The 22,476-nt window shown below is 41.2% G+C and overlaps 1 protein-coding gene across 2 annotated transcripts; it reads left to right on the top strand.

Annotated features, from left to right (window-relative positions):
- The first annotated feature begins 695 nt into the window (after window positions 1–695).
- prrt4b (proline rich transmembrane protein 4b) lies at window positions 696–22,340 on the top strand. 2 transcript variants are annotated; one of them, XM_079335086.1, is made up of 4 exons: window positions 696–823; window positions 6,370–7,513; window positions 12,973–13,116; window positions 19,599–22,340. In XM_079335086.1, the coding sequence occupies exons 2-4, from the start codon at window positions 6,460–6,462 to the stop codon at window positions 21,641–21,643; spliced, it is 3,243 nt and encodes a 1,080-aa protein (XP_079191212.1). In that variant the 5' UTR covers window positions 696–823; window positions 6,370–6,459; the 3' UTR covers window positions 21,644–22,340. The 2 variants fall into 2 exon arrangements, with proteins under 2 accessions (XP_079191212.1, XP_079191211.1); XM_079335085.1 differs by having other exon boundaries at window positions 696–838; window positions 6,386–7,513.
- The last annotated feature ends 136 nt before the right edge of the window (window positions 22,341–22,476 follow it).

Genomic DNA, 22,476 nt, shown 5'->3' with positions numbered 1-22,476 from the left:
TTATCATTCAGTCAGTCATGGCTCGTGTCCTTCAACGGTGACCACAATCATTTCCATCCAAGCTGTTACTTCAACTGAAACCATCATCTTCCCCTCTACCTAGTTATATTTCAGATCCAACTTTAACTGATATTGACTACAGTCACTTCACCTTGGAAAAGTTCCTTTAAAAATGGTTTCAGAATCAGAACATTGTTATTTTGTTTAGGGGGAAAATTAAAAAAAATGGAAACGTTTGGACTTGTTCCGGAGCTTTCTTATTAAGTCCAATAGTATCGGAACCAAACTTCTAAAACATGGACTAAACACTTTTGGTGTTCTGAATGAAGCATTGGGTTTATTTGGCAACCCACAAACTTTACGTTAAATTACAGGTCAAAGTTTTACCACCATACAGCTTGTTGGCATAATAAAGTGTGTATGCTATATTCAGCATGTTAGCATAATAAATTGTATCCTGATGCCTGACTCTGTTTCCCAGTGTCCACAGCACTGGCTGGTCTCCTCTAATGAACAATTTGCTTGGTGAGGTGTGACCACAGGCATTGTGACGGGAGCCACACAGCAGTGGACCACTGATGCAGTGAGTGAGAGAGATAGAGTCGACGAGAGGAAGAGAGAGAGAGAGAGAGAGAGAGAGAGAGAGAGAGAGCGCGCGGAAGAGAGAGAGAGTGGGAGGGAGGGAGACTGGAACTCAATTCCACACAGACGAACCTACAGAGGTTCAGAAAGACGGTCGCTCCTGCAGCAGCACAGACTAACACACATACACTCACACACAGCTGGATTTGGATTCTTCATCTTATTCCAGAAATCTGAGAAGGTAAGCAGCTGGCATGTTTTCATCTGCCTGTACTCATACTGTAGCTATACCTCTCTCTCTCTTTTTCTGTATGTGTGTGTTATCAGCTGCTCCTGCAGCGAGAAGCGGGGATGTGATGGGTTGGTGTGAGTCCAACATGCATGCTCTAACACGCTTTGAAACACAGTCTATCTGCATCTTAAGGTAAACAAAATGACAAAAACATAATGTATAACCTTGAACACTTGTGCGAAGGCTTGTTTTCTTTGGACGAGGAGGCAGAGAAAATAATCATGTTTTAAACCTACAGGTAAAAATGAGTCTGTCAGTGGGTCTGGGTGAAGATGTTAACATCTGTAATTTAAATGAATCTGCAGCTTTAATTAAAAAAACAGACATTTTCAATCATTGCAGTTTAGCATAAATATGTTTGTGTTTTAGTGTTAGCAAATCATGCAGTAAAGCTCTTGTAAGCATGCATGTTTGTGTGTCTGTCACTGCACATTTGCATGTGAGTGCAACACACTCTCACATGCGGAACTAGTGGAGACCAAAAGGTGCTCAAATCCGCCGGATTAGCAAGACGTCTTTGGCTTCAGCTGTCACCATGGCAAAGGCAGCTGGTGGAACGCCTGCGTTTCAGAGTATCCTTTATAGGCTGCAGGTTCACTGCTGAGGGCGAACATAAGCATTAGCCAGGCATAATTAACGCCATTCTCAATCACGGGGAATATGTTTCATGAGTGGACAAAGTAGGGTCAGAGTTGAGGTTTGAGAGGCATTGGGGATTGAAGGAGAAGGAAAAATCACATCAAAGTGAATCAACAAGTTTTAACAAAAATGAGAAGTCCAAAACAGATCATTGTTGTGCGAGCTATTCGTGTGAGAACTGGATTTGTACAACTGCTTTTCAAAGAACCACTAGACAAAGCCCCACAGGTAAGAATAGCCAGGCATTAATCTTGTTTGTAAATAGCATGACTCAGGACAGTGTTTGGTTGTGAGGCCTAAAGGACATATACGTAACCTGTTGGACTCCTGCCTGTGATGCAGCTCATTTAGATTCATGAGCAGATGTTTTGCCATTCCCGGACATGAGAACAGCGCTCATTACAGTCAATAATGTCCAGTAATGTCCAGGGACTATTGACTGTAGCTGGTTGAGCCATTTCTAACTGTGGATATGCCCTTCATAACTCTTCATAATGCAGAGAATCACCTTGACAATGATGTCTGATGAGGCTTAATAGTATTGACAAGGGTTGTTGAAACATAAAAAGAAATACTTTTACGAATAGTATTTATATATCTTTTTACATTTTGCATTCATCCATGTGGGAGTGCAATTGATTATTTGAAGTTTGACATGGAAGGATGCTTCCTTTTTCAGAGTTACTGAACACAAGTAGATCAATACCACTCTTTTACCCTTATTGTGATCACAAGAGCCCGTTAGCCTATAATTAATATTTAAAACTACTGGCTACTACTACTTCTACTACTACTACTGTCTGGCTCTAATCAAGATGACAAAATCTGGCTAATAGCAATGGCTATGTAATTAAAACATTACATTAATTAGGCTTCTCTTTACGTCTGTGCTAAAGACTGAAAACAAGTTCTTGTCAACAGGTGATTATGCACCGCACAATTTCTTGGCTTTCAATGTCATTCCCGGAAAAATTTCCCCATTTCCATTAACTATGCTAAGCTAGCTGTCTAAAATTGTATCTGTATTTTCTAGGTATGAGTGAGGTGGGGATGTTCTCATCTATCTTTACTCAAGTCAGCAAATTAAGGTTTTTCCTAGAATGTTTAAAATATATATATATGTTTTGTTGTTGGGATGGACAACAACAAAACACTTCACAGGCTCCAACCTATGAAAAAATAATATCCCGTAATATATAAGCACAATCTGGAATTGTGCAATTCAACAAGGTCAACTAGAGTAAAAGTGGTTGTGCGGGAGCAATGAATGAAACGTCATAACACACCAAAGATACGTATTGTTTGTGTTGCTGTGTTTTTTTTTTCTCACAAAAGTATACCCTGACCAAAATGACAACTACATATGTAGATTGACTGAAGGATAATCAGACACTTGTTTGCGACGTTAAGCTCCCTAGCACTTTAGAAAAGCCCTTCAAATGTGCTGCTTTTTGCAGAATAAATCCCTGCTGGCTTAAAGCGGCCAGTCAGATTGAATCTGTGCAGTATTGACATAACCTGCATAGCGACAAAGTCAGGAGAGGACAACAGGAAAAAGCTATAAGTTGACTCCTTAGAGGGGAGATTTAGGCGGTGATTTTAAAGAGCAGCTTTTCAAAATACAGGAATAAACAGCATGTGGGAGGATGCACATATAATTACCAGTGCAACAAATGACCCTGGAAATAAAGCAGAGTGAAAAAAAACTAGCGCTTGTAAATATGCACACCCACATAAAAACAAATATATTATACTTTACCCACAGCAGTAGTCATTTTCAGGCACGTAAATCACTCCATTACACTGCACTGTGTCATTGATCCTCAGGCCTTTCAGTGCTTACAGCTGGTTTGTTAAATAGTAATGACGTTGGCCACAGTCAATTCATCTCCATATGTGACACTCCTCAGTGTGCATTTCAATCACTCAGGAGTGACACACACCTCATATTCAGTCTATACATTTCTTTTTTCTCCTCGAATTTTCTTCTTTCCTTTTTCTCTTTTCCCACCGTCATCTTTCTGTTGTTGTTAGCTCCACAACAATAGCTTCATTATGATCACAGAGGGGCTTGTTATATCTAAATACTGCTGTCAGATTAATGTGGGATGAAAGAGTTTCTATGGAGAATTATGGTATGGCAGGTTGAAAGCTGAGATCAAGATGGCTATGGTCCTGGGAGACGAGAGTGAGTGGGGGCCTCTGTTGAGCACTCACACAGGGTAAATCGAATGACAGGAGTCTGTTTACAGAGTTAATGAAAGAGGCTCTGCAACAGACTAAATTGAGCATTAGGCAGGCTGCTGCAGAGTGTACTCTCCTGGAGTTAGAACACTGCAGCTGAATGTCAATATGGTGTCTTTGTGCGTCTCTCTTTTACTTCTATTGCCCTTGTCTTTTGCTCTCTGCCCTTCTTTTCTGCCCCTCCATCTTTTTTTCTCGCTCTCCGCTCCATTGAGCACACTACAGTGGCAGGCCCCGTCTTTGTCAGGAGCAGCGAGACAAAACGCCAGCAAAATAATAGAGGGGACTTGTAAATTCCCCACAGACACTTTTTTATAGTTCCTCGGCTGCCTGTCAAACCAGACAATGCCTACACTAACAGGCATGCAGTGACGTAGTGACGACGGGTGACGAGAAAGTTAAAAACCCCATCTGAAATGGTAGTAAAGATAATTGACTTCATTTCTTAAATAAAAAAAAAATGATACTATCCATTATGATTATGTTCTTGACAGGTTTATTTGTTTGTGTAACTTTTCAGCTGCAGCAGACATTTGTTTTCACCAAAAAGCTCTAAAACTCTGTTTTCATGCTCCACAGTCAGCACCAAACTAAAGATTAATAAAGTAAACAGCTAGCTGGAAAACACAAAACGAGTAATGAGCCAAGAATGAGACATTGCACTTGTTTTGGAGTCAAACAGAGCGACTGTAAAAGAAGTGATAGTAGCTTTTTCCATTCTTCCTTTTAGTATTTCACTGACCGAACACTTTTTTAGGATTTATATGGTAAATAATTGTAATTATGTTAATAACATAGAAAGCAATGAACTTTAGCTTCAACTACTTTTTGGATGTTTTAGACACAAAATATATGTTTCAAAAAAACATTGCATTAAGGCCATTACAAAATGGAAAATCATTCACTTCCCCAAAGACTGTCAAATAATGGATGTACAATAAGCTCTATCACAAACGTAAAAAAAATAAAAATAAATAAAATATGCTTAAAGGTGTTCATTTTGACATCAACTCCATCCATATTTGTTTACCATGACTTTCCTTTTACTGCATCAGGTGACACAGAGTGAAAGTGATACTTATGTGAAATGTGAGGATGGAGCCAAAACTGAACTAAATTATACATATTCCCAACTGTCTAAATAATGGATCAGTAAGTGTGACATCAACATAAAACCAATCCAGACGAGGCGATAATTGGCCCCAAGTTTCAGCAAATTAAAACATTTCTATGATAAAGTTTCCATATGTGGATGTACCTACAACAACAGTAAATGTGGGCGAACACGATTGCACTAACATGCAGAATCAGATCTGAATGCATCCACAATATCTCTGTTACGCATCAAATGTGACTGTGTGTGGGTCGGTTGGCGCAAGCATGAGCGTACAAGGAATCTAAAAACAACCAAACCTTGTTGGAAACTGATTTTCATGCTGTTCAGTCAAAATGCTAGGGAGTGTGTGGGAAGCTGTATATTCGACCCTCCCTGCAAGTATGTCTTTATATGTCAGCTTCTGTGTCTGTATATAGGTTGGTTTCATCCCTGCGGGCAGGAACAGAAGGGGAGATGGCAGGTCAAGAACTGATCAGGGAGATCAAGCTGTGGACTCTAAAGCTAGTGATGAATTGATCTGTTGTTGTCGTACAAAAGAATTCTAGAGAGTAGATATAGCAGGGATAATATGAGTCGTAAATAAACATGTCCCGGAGAAAGATACAGGCTGACAATGACGAAAAAGTGTGAAATAATACTATAATAGAGAGTGAGTACATTGGAGATAAAAAGCATTGTGTATTCGTGTGAATATTGATGTTTTTCCGACTCCCACACAAACAGATCTCTCTCCTTCCGCTTTGAAGAGCAAATAAATCTGAGATTGAAAGCGACCAAGGCCAAAGCTTGGGGGGTGGGTTGTTGGGTAGGGGGCACTTTAGCGGGGAGTTAAGTACAGCTAAAGCATACAGGTTGTTGTTCTCACAGGGGAAATTCCTTTGGTGCTCCAGTCTTTTCACTGAGGCAACAGGCTAGTGACTTTGAACCACTCGGTGCTCCACAAAAGAAAAAGAGGTCCCTCTATTCTTACGCTGGCAACCCGGACTCTTAATTCTCCTCAAACCTCCCCCAACCCCTTTCACACACATACATTATTTCTTGACCATAAAATAGATTATATATGGATGGAAGATCTTTCGGTTTAGGACCTCTAATTGGGCCCAACTACTACGACACAGCATGCATGTTATCATCAGCATGACATAAATACTGACCCCCACATCTAACAAGACACCACTAATTATGGTGTGTCCATAATACTTGAGCTCCTGTTGTGATTTGTGGTTGGTGACATGTTTTTTTAGCCACTGCTAACTTCAGCAGTCTTGCAATGGGTGGTATAGTTCCTTTACTTGATTTATTTACAGTCTGGAAAACAGCTAAAAATCAGGTCACACTCAAAAAAAAAACCCAATGCATGGCCTTCCAAAAATATTTGATGAAAAGAAAATTGAACAGATGCTTGTTTCATTAAGTTTTCGTCGACTCAAATGTAGCTGTCCAAGAGTGCATGGAAAGTGTGTCGCTCAGTGTCCTGTGTTTTCTTGTCTTTTAGGCCATTCTTCCCGGAGTCAGCCAAGCCCGCCTCAGGGAGCAGGAGAATGAAGAACAACATGTGACCGATCCGTTCGCCACTGTCGACAGCATGCTTCGCCTCCTCCGGACCTTGGGTTTCTGCATCTGGTGTTTTTTATTACTTCACAAGCAGACTGTGGCTGACGAGGAGGCCCTCTGGGGACCGACATCATCAATAGAAAAGCCATCTGAGGATACACAAGGCTCCTGGTGGAGACCGAAACTGCCGAAACTTCCTTCCCTCCCCTCATTACCATTTCGTATCCCCTTTTATGGCGGCTCAGCTGGAATAGACAAGTCGGCTTTGCTGACCACAACCGCCAAAGGTCTGACAGAATCAATCAACCTCTTGCAAGAGAATCACGGTTCAGGGGATTGGAGCATTTCTGAATCAACCACCACTTCAGCTCAGGAGTTCCTCACCAGCGTGACAAAGATAAGACCAGAATCACTTCCCACAAGAACATCAGATTCTCCACACAGCACCACAGCGCAGACTAACAATGATTCTCTTGTCTCAGACTCCTACTCTCCCACGAGCAGTTCTATCAGAAACACGCTGTTCACCATCAGTCCCACCAGCACAAGCAGTTCTGAACAAAATGCAACACATACCCACCCACCACAGAGCACCACACAGGCATCCGGGCCCAGCAAGGGTGCCACTACACAACACCTCCCAGCGGAACACACTGATAAAGAGGAGGCTCAAGGCTTTGCAGAAAGAATCTCTTCGACGATAGCACCAGAAACGACAGTTCCCACCGCCTTGACGTGGTCAGAAGTCCAAACCACGACAACAATCCCAGGACTTGTTGAAATCACACTGCCCGGACACACTCGGAGGCCTGTTGCTTCTGACCCTACTTCCTCAGAAACCATATTAGTAAGAAATCCTCAAGAAACTACAGTTATCATAACCCTCCGAGCTGAAGAGGCCACAATGACAGAACGTCATCCCACTGAGCGTGAAACCAATTCAGGATTATCTGAGGCCAGGTCAGGGCCCGTGGAGGAACAGCTTGGGGTAATCACCACTGCCATGGCGATCAATCCAAAACTGGTGCCGGAATCCATAACCAGCACAGCTCAGAGCCAAAGGGTTAACTTCTCAATAGCAGGAGGTAAGCAAACTTAAACAAATCAATTCCAGCTGGATTGACTCAATAGATGTGATCAATCATATGGGGGCGGGTTTTAAGGGTTAAATGGGTGGCTGCCACAAGGCTGAAGACAGTGCAGTGTGATCGATTGTGTTTCTGACATGGTAAGAAGTCAAAGGTCGAACATTTGCATAAATCCAGACCTTGTTGAAACCCTGTTAATTCTCTTCAAGAACAAGTCCTGAATTCACATGATGGCAATGATTATTCGAACGTGCAGTTGCTGTATAAAACAGCTCAGAGTATTTTAATATAATGTGCTATTAATCAGTGTTGGTTTTAAAAAGCTACTGATCCAATGGACAAGTAGCGTGAGACTTTTCAGAAATGGGAGTTGTTCCACAGCACAATAACCCAAACCATCTAAAGTACAAAAGGATTGAACATCTTTATTGTATTTCCAATGCTCATCTCCCACAGACTTTGAACTATTCCATTTAATAGTTACATGACATTGAGAATGGAGAATAAAGCATCAAAAGATGTGCAATATTTTGTGGATGGTTAAAAAGATTTTTGAGTGATGTGTTGTTGTTGACTGGCACGATTGGTACGCTAATTTAATTTAGCATTACACAATCACTCCGAGTGAGTTATTCATACCATCCAGTTTAAACAATCGAGACAAATCCCAGTCCAACATTGCCATTACATCAGTGACCAGAAGGAAATCTTTTGCACTAACATTTGTGTTCTCCAAAGAGGATAGGAAAAGGATATATGCTGAGCTAACACAGCCACTGGTAGCTTATAGGTATCAGGAGACTTTGACTCGACATTGAGCCAATACCTCCTTCTTCTTCAGCCCATCCCCCAACACTGTTGGCAGTCTAGTGTCTGTATGGTTAATGAGCCTGCAGTGGAACGTCCTCCACCAGGTACAGACACATTCATCATGTAGGGTCAAAGGTGTTGCCAGAAAATGATGAGTCGATTATTCTCAGTCAGGGAGGCTCACTGTCCATCTGATAAAAGCGGGATTATTGAATGGATGTATGCAGACAATAAGGTCTGCACTTAGAATGTGCAGGACATACTGATATTCTGCTGGAGAACATCGATTAACATCCATATTTTAATGCTTCCAACACACTATATATTTTTCTTGACATGAAATTGGATTGATTTTAGATGCTATATTTTCTTACCACCGTTTTAAATTACTATAGACATTCTGTTGCATTAATGAAAGTAAATGCGAACCGTAGTATTCCTTCTGACGTACATAATGTAATTTTTGATCACTGATTTTTTTTTTGTCCTTCTTAAATGTAAAGGTTTCAGCGATTTCAAAATCTCAGTTTCTTTCGATTTTAACTTTAAATGTTTTTATTTTGTTAGAAAAATTCAAATGTTGAGATCGACTGAGTTCGCAATCATATGAAACCATCTTCCTCTGCAGATTGAGTTTGTAGAGATGCCACACAATCTTTTAATTCTTTTTTTGTGAACACTTGAAGGACTTGTTTTTACGTTTAATTCGATCAAAAGTCTAAGAACAGCTGCTCAAGGGACCTCGTGTAGAGATGGAATGGCAAGCATATTTACAACAGCAATAGACCTTGGAAAACTAGGCTGTTGAGTCATTTAACTATACTCTTTACCAAACACTTTATTAAAGGTTCCCTTTTTGTAAATAATAATGTAAAAGATTTTTTTCTGTAGTGTTGGAATGCAACAACTCCAAATTTCGTATCTCCAACATTCATTTTCCCTGCTTGCTTTGAAACTGATGGTGTTCTGTTTAGTCTACCCTGCAGTGTTTTGTCTGCTCTTGTTTTGGCTTACAGAACAGACAGAGAGGGGCTTGGCTTGGGTGTGGGGAGGACTGCTGTTGTTGTGTATCAGTATTCCAAACGCACACTCAGCGAAACCACCACCTTTCCTGTGGGACCATGCGCTCGCCAGTCGCTGTTCATGGATGCTGAACATGCTTCTTGCCATTTAGACTCCCATCTACCTCCCACCCTGCCCCCTCCCTCTCTCCTTTTGCACTCTTGTTTTTGCCCCTGTACAAACACAAATCCCTGTCACTTCTCTCCACGGACAGACGTGTCAGTTGTGGCTGCTTTGAAGGCCGAAAATGTCTCGGTTTGTCAGAGAGAAGCTTTTTGTCATTGAAGGAGAAATGACAGCCAATAGAGGATGGTTTTTTATGCACCCTAGCCATGTGTTTTCAGTGGTATTGCTCTGCATAATGATTGCACCTTGCCAAAGGACACACAGGAGGATACTAATAACAAAATGAAAGCACCGCACCCCTGCATTATCATACATTATCCCAGTGTGAATAATCGTTCTAGGTGTAGGAATTTATTTCAAAGCTGCAAAGGGTGAATCTGTTCCCTGCTGGAGGAGTTGAACATCAACACCACACACATGGTTAGATTTTCATCAATCGACAGAGCATTTGCTACGCGGCGCTGCCCTTGAGGAGGCTGTCAGGTATGAAAAAAAAACACACTCCGCACGTGTTAAATCCTCTACTAAGGGACACTCCAATTTCTGATAGCAAGGGCAATTATGTGAAGAGAGGGCGAAAAAAAAGAGAAATAACTGATGAGATATGCAGTATGTTAATATAGACTTTCTTTAGCATTGGCTATGACTAATGCACATTTTCCACTAAAACATCTTCATTCTGCTCTTTCTTTTCCCTCCTCCCACTGTTTCCATTACTGTATAGTGTATTAGCATGCAGCAGTAAGGCTAGACCCTTAACACCTTCCATTAAGGATATATTGTCTCTCTTATTTGAGCTCTAGAGGAAAAAGGCAAATGCACATCCTCTGGCAGATAAATTGATTATGGGAGGAGATTTAGTCAAAGAGTATGTGACACGACTATCTGATGCCCTAGTATAGATTTAAAAGAGCTTTGAGGCAAATAGGGAACACGATGGTTGCCTTAATATTATGCTAATCTTCTCATAATGACTTCTTTAATCATAAAGAGTCTGTGTGTTTTAAGAAAACAAGGGGATTAGAGGCCTGTTTGTTTTTAGGATTTGACTCACAGCTTTTAGACAGAACTACCCTGAGTAAAGCAAATATGTAGCTATTAAACAATCTGACTTACTTCCAGCCTTTATTCACACTGATATACAGAAAGACATGTTGGAAAAATTTGCAAAATTAGAATTAAGAAGCAATTTTGTGCATGTGTGTTAACCATAAAAATATCTCAGCCTTGATATCCAACTTATGCACCTGAATATGAGCATCCAACTCTGTTCTGCGCTGCTATCCAGCTCGTTTTTTCCCCCCTTCTTCTTCTTCCTTATCACGCTGTGCTTACTGTCTTCTCAACAAACCCACGCATGTATTCTCCGGCACACTCTCTCAGGGCTTACGCAGATAAAGCAGAGTGTAATGGAGTGCAACATCATCGTTTGTTTAGTAGTTCTGGAGGCATAAGATAATGAGGAGCCTCCGAAAATAACTACGGCACCAAAGGGGACATCATTGCCTCGGAGAGTTCACCCGCTAAGGGTGCTACTTTAAATTCAATTTAGGCTTCATCTTAGGTAGGTATTCATGTCCTTTCATTGCCTCAAGTATTCTTCCTCAACTGAGAAACACGTCATAGACTGAGCTGTTTTAAGGTCATGCACTAATTATACAAATTATACTTCAGCACATGAGGACTGATGAGCTGTTCAATAAGTCCATCCCTTTTTGCTTTGATTTTACACTGTCAGCGGAGTCAAATAGCTGGTCATCACTATTATGCGTGTGATGTGCTTAAGTGATGACTTCCACTGTTTGTGACTGAGTGGTTGAGCACACGTTTGCTGTCCTTATATCTCATTTGTAGCCAATCTTGTTAGCCGCTCTAATTGAATTTAGATCAGAGTGTCTGTACCGCACATGAGGAGTGTGTCTCCTTCTGTTTCACTTGACATGTGGAACAAACAGATTAACTGTAAAAGCAAAGAATGGAGGAAAGTGAGTTCAATATGGATATCAACTGAGGCCATAACTGGAAGAAATTATCTTCTTTTTGGAGTTTAAACGAAGGCATTTTTGGGGAAAACTACAAAATTATTTGTTGAACCATCTTTTCTGTAATTTACATGCTGAGTATCTTCCCTACATTTCCAAATTTTATTGTGCAAACACATTTTTTTCGGCTACCTTTTAGCAAATGAATTTATTTACAGTAGTGTTAACAGGTGTTAAATCTCTACCCTGGTTTTCATTTCAAACAGCAGAAAAGGAGCACACTCAAACAGTAACAAATGTTCAGGTGCACGAGCGCTAAAAGACTTACAAGAAAACAGAAAAGTCAGCACACTCGTTGTCCTTTAACATTTGTGGATAGTGGGTAGAGTAGGCAATCGGGAGAAAGAGCACTGAGAAAGAGTGACACCAGGGCCGCCTGCTTTGAGGACTGCAGCCTCCGTATATGGAGTGCGACCTAAAAGAATACATATTTAGGGCACTTCCAAATTGATGCATTTTAAAAACAAGAGGCAAAGTCCCATTTCTATTTAAAGCTTAAGTTCATATATTTAGTCCTATGTGCTGTATTAATCTGTCATACATCACTCTTGTTCTCATTTAACTGAGACAGATCCCCAGCTGTGTGGAGGCCAACAGTGCAATAACATTATACGAAGATTTTACTTTGGAAACAATCAACTCGGGTACCATGAGCATGACCTAGATTATAGCAGCGAGAATTACCTCATAGCTGTTGTGATTTTTTTCACAGCTCATTAGTCCTCCCAGTCATCTTTATGCCTCTGTATCATTTATTAATATTAATTTCGAACCCATGAGCTCTTTACCTGGTTTCCCAAGCTCCATCAGCTAATCAGTTTCCCCACACACTGAAAGTTACCCAAATCTCATCTGCTCCATCATTCATGAATAACTGCTGCACAAATCTTGTGCAGAGAGCTGACGTGTGAAAACACTCTGCGCGAGTACCAAAAGGAAAAGAAATTTGTAGCTCTATATGATGAAGTCATTACTTTTGGATTCTGTCTCTGTTTCCGTCGCTGTATGAAAGGCTTGTCCTTGTTTTTCCTCCACTTTGTCACACTAAGAAGAAAGATGATTGAACTAGGGGTCTGGATTTGTGATGGACATCGATGCACACACGCATCCGGGATGTCAATGTAATTAGACTACAGAGGGCCAGACGACTGTGCTGTGGATGACTGGCCTCAACTAAGTGGAAGAAAGGCCAATCCATTTGACAGAACTAGGTTAAGAAATATAGTCCTTGGTTTTTCTGCAGTGGGAACTCTCAGTTATGCTTTGACCAGAGAACAAGGAGGTTTAAACTTTCTTTTGGCAGGCTCAGGATTTGCTAATCTGTTTTTCTCCGGCTGCTTAGAGCTGCAGTGTCGTCTTCTTTAAATTGTATTCCTTTGAGATCACTCAGAGGTTACACTGCCTGTGTCTCCTCAGAGCCACCAGGCAAAGAGGATAAAGAGGATGACGAGGCTGATGAAGGTGGGGTTCCTTCAGGAGACGAGGAAATTAACACCGAGTTGGCAGTCGTGTCTACGCCGTCCGCTAAGCAGCTAACACCATCCCTGCCGCAGCGCACAGGTGAGCAAACAAAGCCCTTCAACTTTTAACAACCACTGTGAAAAATCCCATCTGTTTCAAGCAAGCAATATTGCTAGGAGGATAACCATAAAGGACTGGATGCTTGTTTGTTTCATAAAGAGTTCTGTTGCTGTTTCAATATCAGTAAATCTGTCAGAGTACTGGGGAAAAACAATTACACTGCATGCTTTGCCTGGAGCCTCTAATTGCTTCCAACGGGAGAAGAAAACTGCTCTTTCAAGCTGTTGGAGAACTCCTGAGAACAGAAGAAACAGGGAACAATGCCCAGCACATAAACAAATCTTCACTGTACAGTCTGTCAGATAAACGCACATCGATCGAATGACAATGGCTACCTTTACAACTCAAACGCACACACAAGTATTGATTGGGTGCCGGCTGATGACAGCAGAGTACTTTGAGCTAATGTTGACCAAAATGAAGACTTGCTGCACAAATCAGTCTCAATTAGTTTAGGTGTGGAAATAAAAGTGACATGAATCAAAGCACAATTGTAACAGACAATCATGACTTACAGGAAGCCTCTCAGTGATAAAACAACAGTCGCAAACTGTATTTTCAAAGCAAATGTCAGGGAAACAGGAAAGCATAATCAGGGAAATACAGTAAACAGACATTTGATAAGGCAGGCAAGGCCCAATGAAAAAATGGCACTCATCACACCCAATAATTCTATAATTCTGCACAAATTTTTATTTGGTGCTTTAACAGTATGTTGTTGCAGTTTTTTTTTTTTTTGTTTGTTTGTTTGTTTTTTGGGGGGGGGGGGGGGGGGGGGTATAAAACTGACTTTAGAGTCCAATTTAAAGACCTATTGAGGTATTCACAAAACATTTTTGATCTAGAATGAACACATACCACAGACCCATCTTATGTTGATTATGTGCTGCTTTTGTCACAGTAAGTTTGGTTTAAGTGCCCCAAAGAATTTTTTCACGACAAAAAAAGGGGCAGGTGTCTCACTTTTACCAAAAGTTTCAATGTTTTTCATTATTATTTGAATTTAAATAAAGTAGCATATTTATAGCCAAATGTAATTGACTCCAGCACCAAGGCAGTTGTCTTATCTACGGGCAGAAGGGCAGGCGCTAAAGTCCCCATTGGGGTTTTTTGCACATGCAACTGGATGATGCATTTTTAACGACTACTTTTAAGCGTGGATGAATATGTAGTTGCTATTCAAGTGATCAAATAGAAATCTTGTTTCTCCCCTTGTTTTTAAAAATGAGAGAATATGTTATCCCTTATGGTGAGTTGTTCTGTTGGTAATTGTTTTCAGACAACAGTGGAGGTCTATGGCACAAAAGAATTAGCTTTCTCTGGCTTTGGCCAAAGTTTTAGTATGAAAGCTCAAAAGATGAGGTGGTATTTGGTCTTTACATAGGGTTTGTTGACAATAAAGAATATACAAAATATATAAGGAAATATGTTCACATAAAACATCAGTTTGAACCTCTTACATTTATGGACACCAAATCTCTGTTAGTCCTTCATCATGAACTTGACATCTGGTCAAATACATTTATTAAAAGATTCACTCTCAGCCCAGTTCACAGGAGCAGATGTAACCCACATTACTTTGTCCCAGAATAGCAGATGTTGTCAAGTGATCTTCAGAAATAGACCTGTCAAATGTTCCAGTCGCTCAAGAAAAGACACTAAGGGGGTCTCTGTGGCTCGGTGTGTCACGAGTGAGTGATTAATACAATGATGTTACTAGACTGTCAGTCTGCCTGCCAATTAAATGAGCCCTCCCCGGAGTAAAAATCTGTTGAAAATATTGACTGGAAGTAAACAAACTTACGGAGGTATTATACGAGCTAAACCCTTTGTTAACCCCAAGCAGGTGATTTTGCTTTAAGTGCTTCAAATTTGGACGGGAACTTCCTTATGCTTTCCTTCCTTCCTTATGCCTGATTGAATTTCTCCATGAGTGTCTACTGAATTGCTGAAAATCAAGGCAATCAGGGAGAAAAAAGCTCTCCGTTTTATTATGTAGAGTCAACATGCAGCCAATTAAACATGTAGATTCATTATTTTCTTAACCTTTTTAACCTCAGCTTGTCCATCGACTAATGTGTGTTAGAAGAGACCCATTAAAAGCTTTTACCAGCCAACTAAAATGAACATAATCCTCATATTAGAAATTAACCGTGACTTAAGTCTTAAGTCACGGTTAAGTTAAGAAGATTCACGAGTTAATGTGTCGCCCCAGCCATTTTGTTTTTTTAAATGAATAAATACATCTCTTAAGAGATACATCTCTAGAATCTTCATTGACTTGTGCCAAAAAAAAAATTAAGCCATGCTATCGTAGCATAGCATGCTACAGTAGGAATGTCTGTTGTCTTTGTGTCCTTTGGTCTACTGGTCTAGACTTTAACATCTTTTTGTTAGCACTAATTTGCAAATCGTAGCATGACAACGTGCTAAATTAAGAAGGCTAAGATGTTGAACACTGTAAATATCATGCAGTCTAAACTTCTTTTGTAGCACCCTCAACAGTGAGCAGATTGCATTGCTAGCATTAGCATTCAGGTCAAAGCACTATGCTACTCTTCTACTGAAGTGATAAGTCAAGGCAGTGGATAGAAGTTATAGCAAAATATTGACAAATTGCTAACTGCTGATAAGGCAAACTGTTAGGAAGCAAGTTCCTTATTTACTCTCATAACAAAATCATTTGGGAGGTATGTTCCTGGCCACTTGGTGAACATTTGATTAGTATTCACGGTCGTTTGGTTCTACCTTTCCAACTCTAGAGACAAAAATTTGACTCAATAGCTTCAAAATATAACACCATGTCCTGAAGCTATTTGCTCACTATGTTTATCTACTGATATTGGGCAGGTGGACAGGACACATTTAAAATATACTTCAAGGAATATTGACGTTGTAACAGTTAAAATGGCCACATTCATTAATTCCCACAGACTCTTCAGTTTCCAGTATGTCTGTCTCTATGCCGAGCATGAGAGAGTGGTTCCCACAGGAATGTGTCAGATGACCAGGCAGTATGCAGTGGAACGTAACGCTCTGATCCATCCTTGTACTGTAGCCATCAAATACCAAACTCTTTGCGGCCCGCTTGGCTGGCCCGACAGCTCAGATGTGACATTTATCGACATGAGCAGGGAAACAAAACATAGCACCAGTTCAATACCCGTCACGTTTTCCACTCAGGCTGACTCAGGGGCATCAACATCGCCCTGGAAAGTAAACATATGGATGTAGAAGTCATTGGCACAACACTGTAATGAACCATTACCTACTTTATCAGCTGCTCCCACATTAAAAATGCCTGCAGCTGTGTGTTTGTTTAACACATCAGCCACATTTCCGACGCAGCTAATGTGTCTTTTGTCAGGATGACATTGTCAGTGCAGTCATACAGTGCAGCTCAAAGGACACATTTGACACCCTTGTTTAAACCTTTAATAACATTGAACATAACCTCTCTTTACGTTCTTACTCTCGTCACAAGAGTTTTACTGTGTTTTTAATATAGTGCTACAAGATAAGATTCATTCTATCATCAGTAAAACCGACTTTAAGCCATGTTGGTAGCGGCACTTTGGATGGCCAAGTCATTTTGGTCCAAACAACTACTGGTTGGACAACCATGCCATTTGTCAAAGACATTCATAGGTTCTCACTACATTTTAAAGATCCACCTATCTTCCTAATGGCAAAAAAGCCATGACAGTTTAGGACATTTCCTTGATAATTAATTGTTTTTATAATTCAGTCATTCCCTCAAGGCATATTACGTGATGCCTGTATAGAACAGTGTGTTTGGTCCATTTGCCAAACTGACTTAATGGCTGTACTGCTTTTACTTTTCTGGCAGAACATCGAGCACTGTGTCAGTGAGGGTCTGAATGTAGAATATGTTCAGACATCTGTCTCGCACTTTTTTCAGCCATATTTGCTCTAAATACAGTTCAGAGAAACTGTAAAGGACAATAATAAGAAAGATGCAAGAGGGAGCCGCTGTAACACCGTTTTACTTTCTCTAATAAATATTCATAAGGGTTTAATTAAAAACAATGCATCAATGAAAAAACATCATCATTTCTTGTTTTTGCCCTGCTGTTGAGGATGTGATTAAGCTACAAAAGGCATGTCAGGATTCCGTAAAACTGCTGTGTTAAGCTACAGAAGCAGAAGCACAGACACCTGGCAGCAGGGTCATATTTCATCAACCTTGACATTTTCATCTCAGGCTGTGACGGTGATTGAGCTCTGGGGTCAGGAGATGAATGAGGTAAAATGATAAGGAGTTTGTCAAAGGCAGGCAGACATCAGGGCATTGCCAAAGTTTACAACAAAGCACTTGTGAAAATACTCTTCCACTTTTGAAGATCTGATGCAAGAAAATAGCAAAGCTTTTGTTTTACAGAGTGTACTTGAGTCCAATATTGTGTCAAGAGTCCAACAATGAAAATAAACAAATAGACATGAATATGCACAGACACAAAGTGTACAAGAATAACATTCGGATAAATGCCACTGACAGAGCTGCAGGGCTGTGACATCAGAGTGCTAAAAGCATGCACTGTAAACAACTTCCCATGTAAAACATAATGGAAGCAGCAGCTGCCATGCAGCGTTTGATCTATACAGTTATAGAAAAAAATCAGAGCGGCAGAGCCACACAGCAGAAAGCCTGTGAGAAGACTTGTAAAAAAGAAATCAGGCCATTCAATGAGAACTGTTCCAGTTTAAAATAACAAACCCACCTATGGGAGTTTCCCCTTTTGAAAGGCGGGTGTTAAAGGGGAATCATAAACAAAAGAGCGAATTAGGGGGACAGGACAGGATGGGATGGGAAACTCAAAGACCCAACCCATAAAAGCAAAAAAGACAGATGAGAAAGATGTTAAACAGAAAAGCTAAACCGCATGAATTCCTCTTTTAGTTTAACTTGGGAAACACATTAGACATCTTTAACGTACACACAAAGATTTAGAGGTTTTGTGGTACTGATGTCTGCACATTTAAGTTCTCAAAGTGGCACATTATATGACCACTACATGTAATGTATTCTCCAGGCATCCTTGGGAATATTGAAACCCTTTTTTTCTCTACTGTATTAAAAAAAAAACTATGACAACCTTGTTTGGCTGTTTGAAGCAACTCCTCACGCGTAAAAGGATCCCTCATTTCACGCCAAAATGCATCTCTAAACCAGAAGAGAATTTAAAAGGTGCAGAACTTTGCAAAGCTAGTAGTCTAATGTATATTTGCAAATACAACCACGTTCTTTATATGTCCTTTTTTTATTTCCAAAAATATGAAGCATTCCAAAACATGGCTGTTGTTCTAGCTGACGCACTTTGCCTAATGTGTAGCTTGCTAGTGAGTCGAAGATCCATTCTAAAATGTAACAGGTACTTCCTCAGCACGTGCTAAACCAACCCACCATAGTACATGAAATTCAGACCTGTAGATGTTCCATATTTCTGCTGACAAACAAACAAGAGACAGATTACGCCTGGTGGACTTAATACATTTATAAGCTCACACTTCACTGAACCTACCCGCTGTGTGATTTACTGAGCTGTCAGTTTATCGTGTTCATTTGTTCCTGTCTCAGTGGTCCATTATAGCACCTGGCTCTTTATGGCGAAGTGATTGTCTCTGATAAGCCTGCAGCAAAATGACTGATGAGCCTGTGTATATGAGCTAATGACAGGGCTGCAATTAGAAGCTGCTTCCCTCAAGGTTTATGAATGGCCATTATTATACTAAAGGTCTTTTTGTGACCGTTAGATCGCACGTATGTAGAGAAGCTAAAAAACATGCTCCATAGTGTACGGATTGATTAGAGGGTTTTTGACCATCTGTGAGACATAACCCTTTATGAAGTGGATCTTCAAGTCACGCTTTAGTACTTGAACTTCATAAAAATGTAAGTTACAAAAGAGGTTCGCAGGTGTTTCTGTGATGTTCAAGCAAAAATATGTATACTCCATCATTTCCAAAGCAAACCCATTTCCTTTGCAGTGTTAAAACATGCCCAACACAATCATCATAAACCGTTCTTGCATCGAAACTCCAGATGGCTTACGTAATGCAAGAGAACCTAGCTCTGTGGTTCTGAGTGGGCTGATCTATAAAACACACACACAGACCACTGCCTTTTCTTTTAGGCCCTACTCTGTTTGAAGTTGGCTTCTTACAAGCTTTTAAACAGGATTAGCACATTAAGAGGAAAGCACGCTTGGATCACCCTGGATCTGTGCCAAAATGTTTTCTGGCTCACATAGTTTGAACGCTGATTTAAAACTTTTATATTTTCTCATGAGTACATGATTAGTATGCATTAAAGTGATATAAAATTATATATTTACAGCTCAAGCCATTTCCAATGCTAGGAATTTTCTTGCTCTTTTGTACTTCAATAGCTCCTATTTTCCAAAGAAATGTTGATCAAACTGAATTTCTGCTCCCTCCAGGCATTCCCAAAGAAAGTGCCAATATTCCTCCGTACACTGAAGACTGGATGTCCAGCCTGATGGACAGCGACATTACCTTCCTTCCAGACTGCAATAAGGAGCACTCCGGGATCTGCAACATCTCCGACACCTGGGACTCCACGACTGCATCAGATATCAAGCCGTCTCAGAACGCCACTGCCACTAACCAATCAATCAACCCCTTCCTGATGCCAGCACCTCCCATGTTGGTGCCACTGTACACTGACTGGAACAGTGCAATGGCAGCTTGGGGCATGGCATGGGAGGCGCATGTTTACGGCTCTGGCTGCGCCTTTGCAATGCTAACACTAGCCTCAGCGTTGAATCTGCTCTGTTTGCCACTACGATGTCCATCCGGATGTGGCTACTTTGCCCTGGTAAGCCTTTTTTTACTTGCCGCTGGTTGTACCAGATCTTTTTCACTCCTGTATGATGCCTACGGCCACCAGGACCGCTTACCCTCCACAGAAGCCTCAATGATGCTCTACGAAGCTCCGTTTCCCTGCTTGACTGCAGCTTTTGGCCTGGTTTTCCTTCTTCTTTCCATGCGTTCAAGAATGCAGCTGTCTTACTCAGCCTTCCAGAGACCGTGTTTCCTAGCCTGCCTTGTTGTCCTGCACTTTGCCGCTGCATTTGGACCAGTGACCATGCTAAAGCTCTACCAGCAGAAGCCTCCCATTTGCCTCTTTCTTTCACTTCTCTCCCGTGGAGCCTTTGTCACACTTGCCACATTTTTGTCTGCTGCCTATTTTGTGTTCTACATCTACGTTCGAGCAGACTCAAAGCACATCTACCACCTGAATAACACATCTCCAACCCCTGCTGAGCGCTACAACCGTTGCCCTTTTGCTGAGAGCCGGGACTGGGACCGAGCTGCTGTGACTGTTTGTGTTTCGGCATTGTTTTCTTTAGCATGTGCGGGATTGCAGTTATATGCAATTCTCAATGCTTTAGGAGTTGCAGGTGGGGAGGAGGTCTTTCACCCTTGGTCCTGGTGGGCTTTTCAATTTAGCTGCAGGCTGTGTGAGCTTGGGGTTTGTCTCACCTTAGCCTTGGTGGTCGCACAACCAGTCTATTGTTCTGACCACCTCCCAGCTGCAGGGAGCTGCTGGACAGAGCTGTTGTCAACCAAGTCACCGATCCTGCCCGGGACCTACCAGTGGAACCTGAGCCAGCATGAGAAGCTTGCTATCGTCGATACTGTTGGACTTGGAGAGACAGAAAGCCTTCCTCTTTACACTCTGATGGATGAAAGGCTTGGTTGCAGTCTTAACGGCCTTGACCTCCTCTATCACAGCAACAGGGCCTTAGCGTACCGAGACCTGGACTTGGATATGGATTTACAAGGTTCAGTGAAACCTGAGGATGGAGGAGGCAGAGATCCCTCAGGTGGATCTTCGTTTACCAGTGACTCTACTACAGACCTGAGGCCACCTTCACCCATTAACCTGCGTCGCAGCATAGACGAGGCACTCTTCAGTGATTCCCTCTTTCAAATGAGCCTCTTTAGCCCGACAAGGCCCATACGATGCAGTGATCTATCAATGAACAACGGCGGCACACTTCCCAGCAATGGCCTCTGCGACCCACTTTCATCTGACCCTGGCCTGTATCGGACCTCCTCCTGTGTAGAGATGACCTCGATACCCAAAGCCCCTCCTGTCCAATCTCAAGGAGACACTGTCGTAGGTGCTCCACCATCTCCTTCGCTTTCCTCATCCTCCAGCTGCTCCTCTCCTGAACGTTGGAGAGACAGCTCTTCCTCCTGTTCTCTCTACAGAGCCTCTCTTGGAGGATCCTCGCTGGTCCTCTGCCAGAGCCCAGAGAGACAGGCTCTACAGCTTCGGCAGCAAGGAGGTAATTCTGACCCACAGAGGAATTATCAAACACTGGGTGCAGCCTCTCAGGAGAGCCTGGACCTAGACATGTCATCTGAGGCAGACCGTTCCGTACAGGAGGAGTTCATCAGTGTTTGCAGACAAATCGATTCTTTAAGCATCTGCAGTGAGACTATTGATCTATAAAAAGGACCATCTGGTCAAACTAGGGTTACACTGAGGACTTATCAAGAAGGGTGCTCTGCACAGTAAGTTGACTGTCAAGGTTTTTTGGAAGGGCATGGTATCCCTGTATGCCACAAAAGACCTTTAGCTGCCAAATTAAAGTCATCGGAGGTTTGAGCTTTCTTAAGCGGTCATTAGTGAATGTCTAAGTGCCAAGAATGTCAAAAGCCAAAAGGTAATTTGTAACTTTTAAATGTTGGATAATGGCTCACGAAATTTGATACAGACTTAAGAATTGTAACATTTTGCTGAGTGGAGATAAGAAATTTGTACAAATGTTTTTATTGCATTCAAACATTCCAATAGATAGTACTGTGACTGAATTAAGCACTTATTTAATACTACTGAAGTCATACACTTTCAAACTCTGCCAAAATCTGTCATTACAGCTCATGTTTTATAGTGGGATTAGAATTAAGATGATCAAACTATTAATTCTCTGTAGCCTCACATCTCACTTGCTTACATCTTACTTACTCATGGTTCAGCAGTGCCCTCTACTGGTAAAAGCACAGTATTTACTTATTTTCCGAAGTTAATCACTGTTCTATTGTGCTTCTGCTCACAGACAGTAACCTTTGTGACCAATTTAGTAATTTATTTATGTTCATACATAGCTATGCTCAACACAATGTTTAATAAAGTTTGTTTTATAACATTTGGCTTCTTTTACTTGACAGATTCAAAGTAAAACTTGAAACTTGTTTTAAATGAAACACTAGACCATGCACAGTTTGATGTATTTATTCTTCTTTACCATATTGAACAGCAAAAGTAACATTTCCTCTGTTTGA

The sequence above is a fragment of the Symphodus melops genome, assembly GCF_947650265.1.
Source record: "Symphodus melops genome assembly, chromosome: 22".
Classification (NCBI taxonomy): domain Eukaryota; kingdom Metazoa; phylum Chordata; class Actinopteri; order Labriformes; family Labridae; genus Symphodus; species Symphodus melops.
This window is presented reverse-complemented; position numbering and strand designations above follow the sequence as displayed.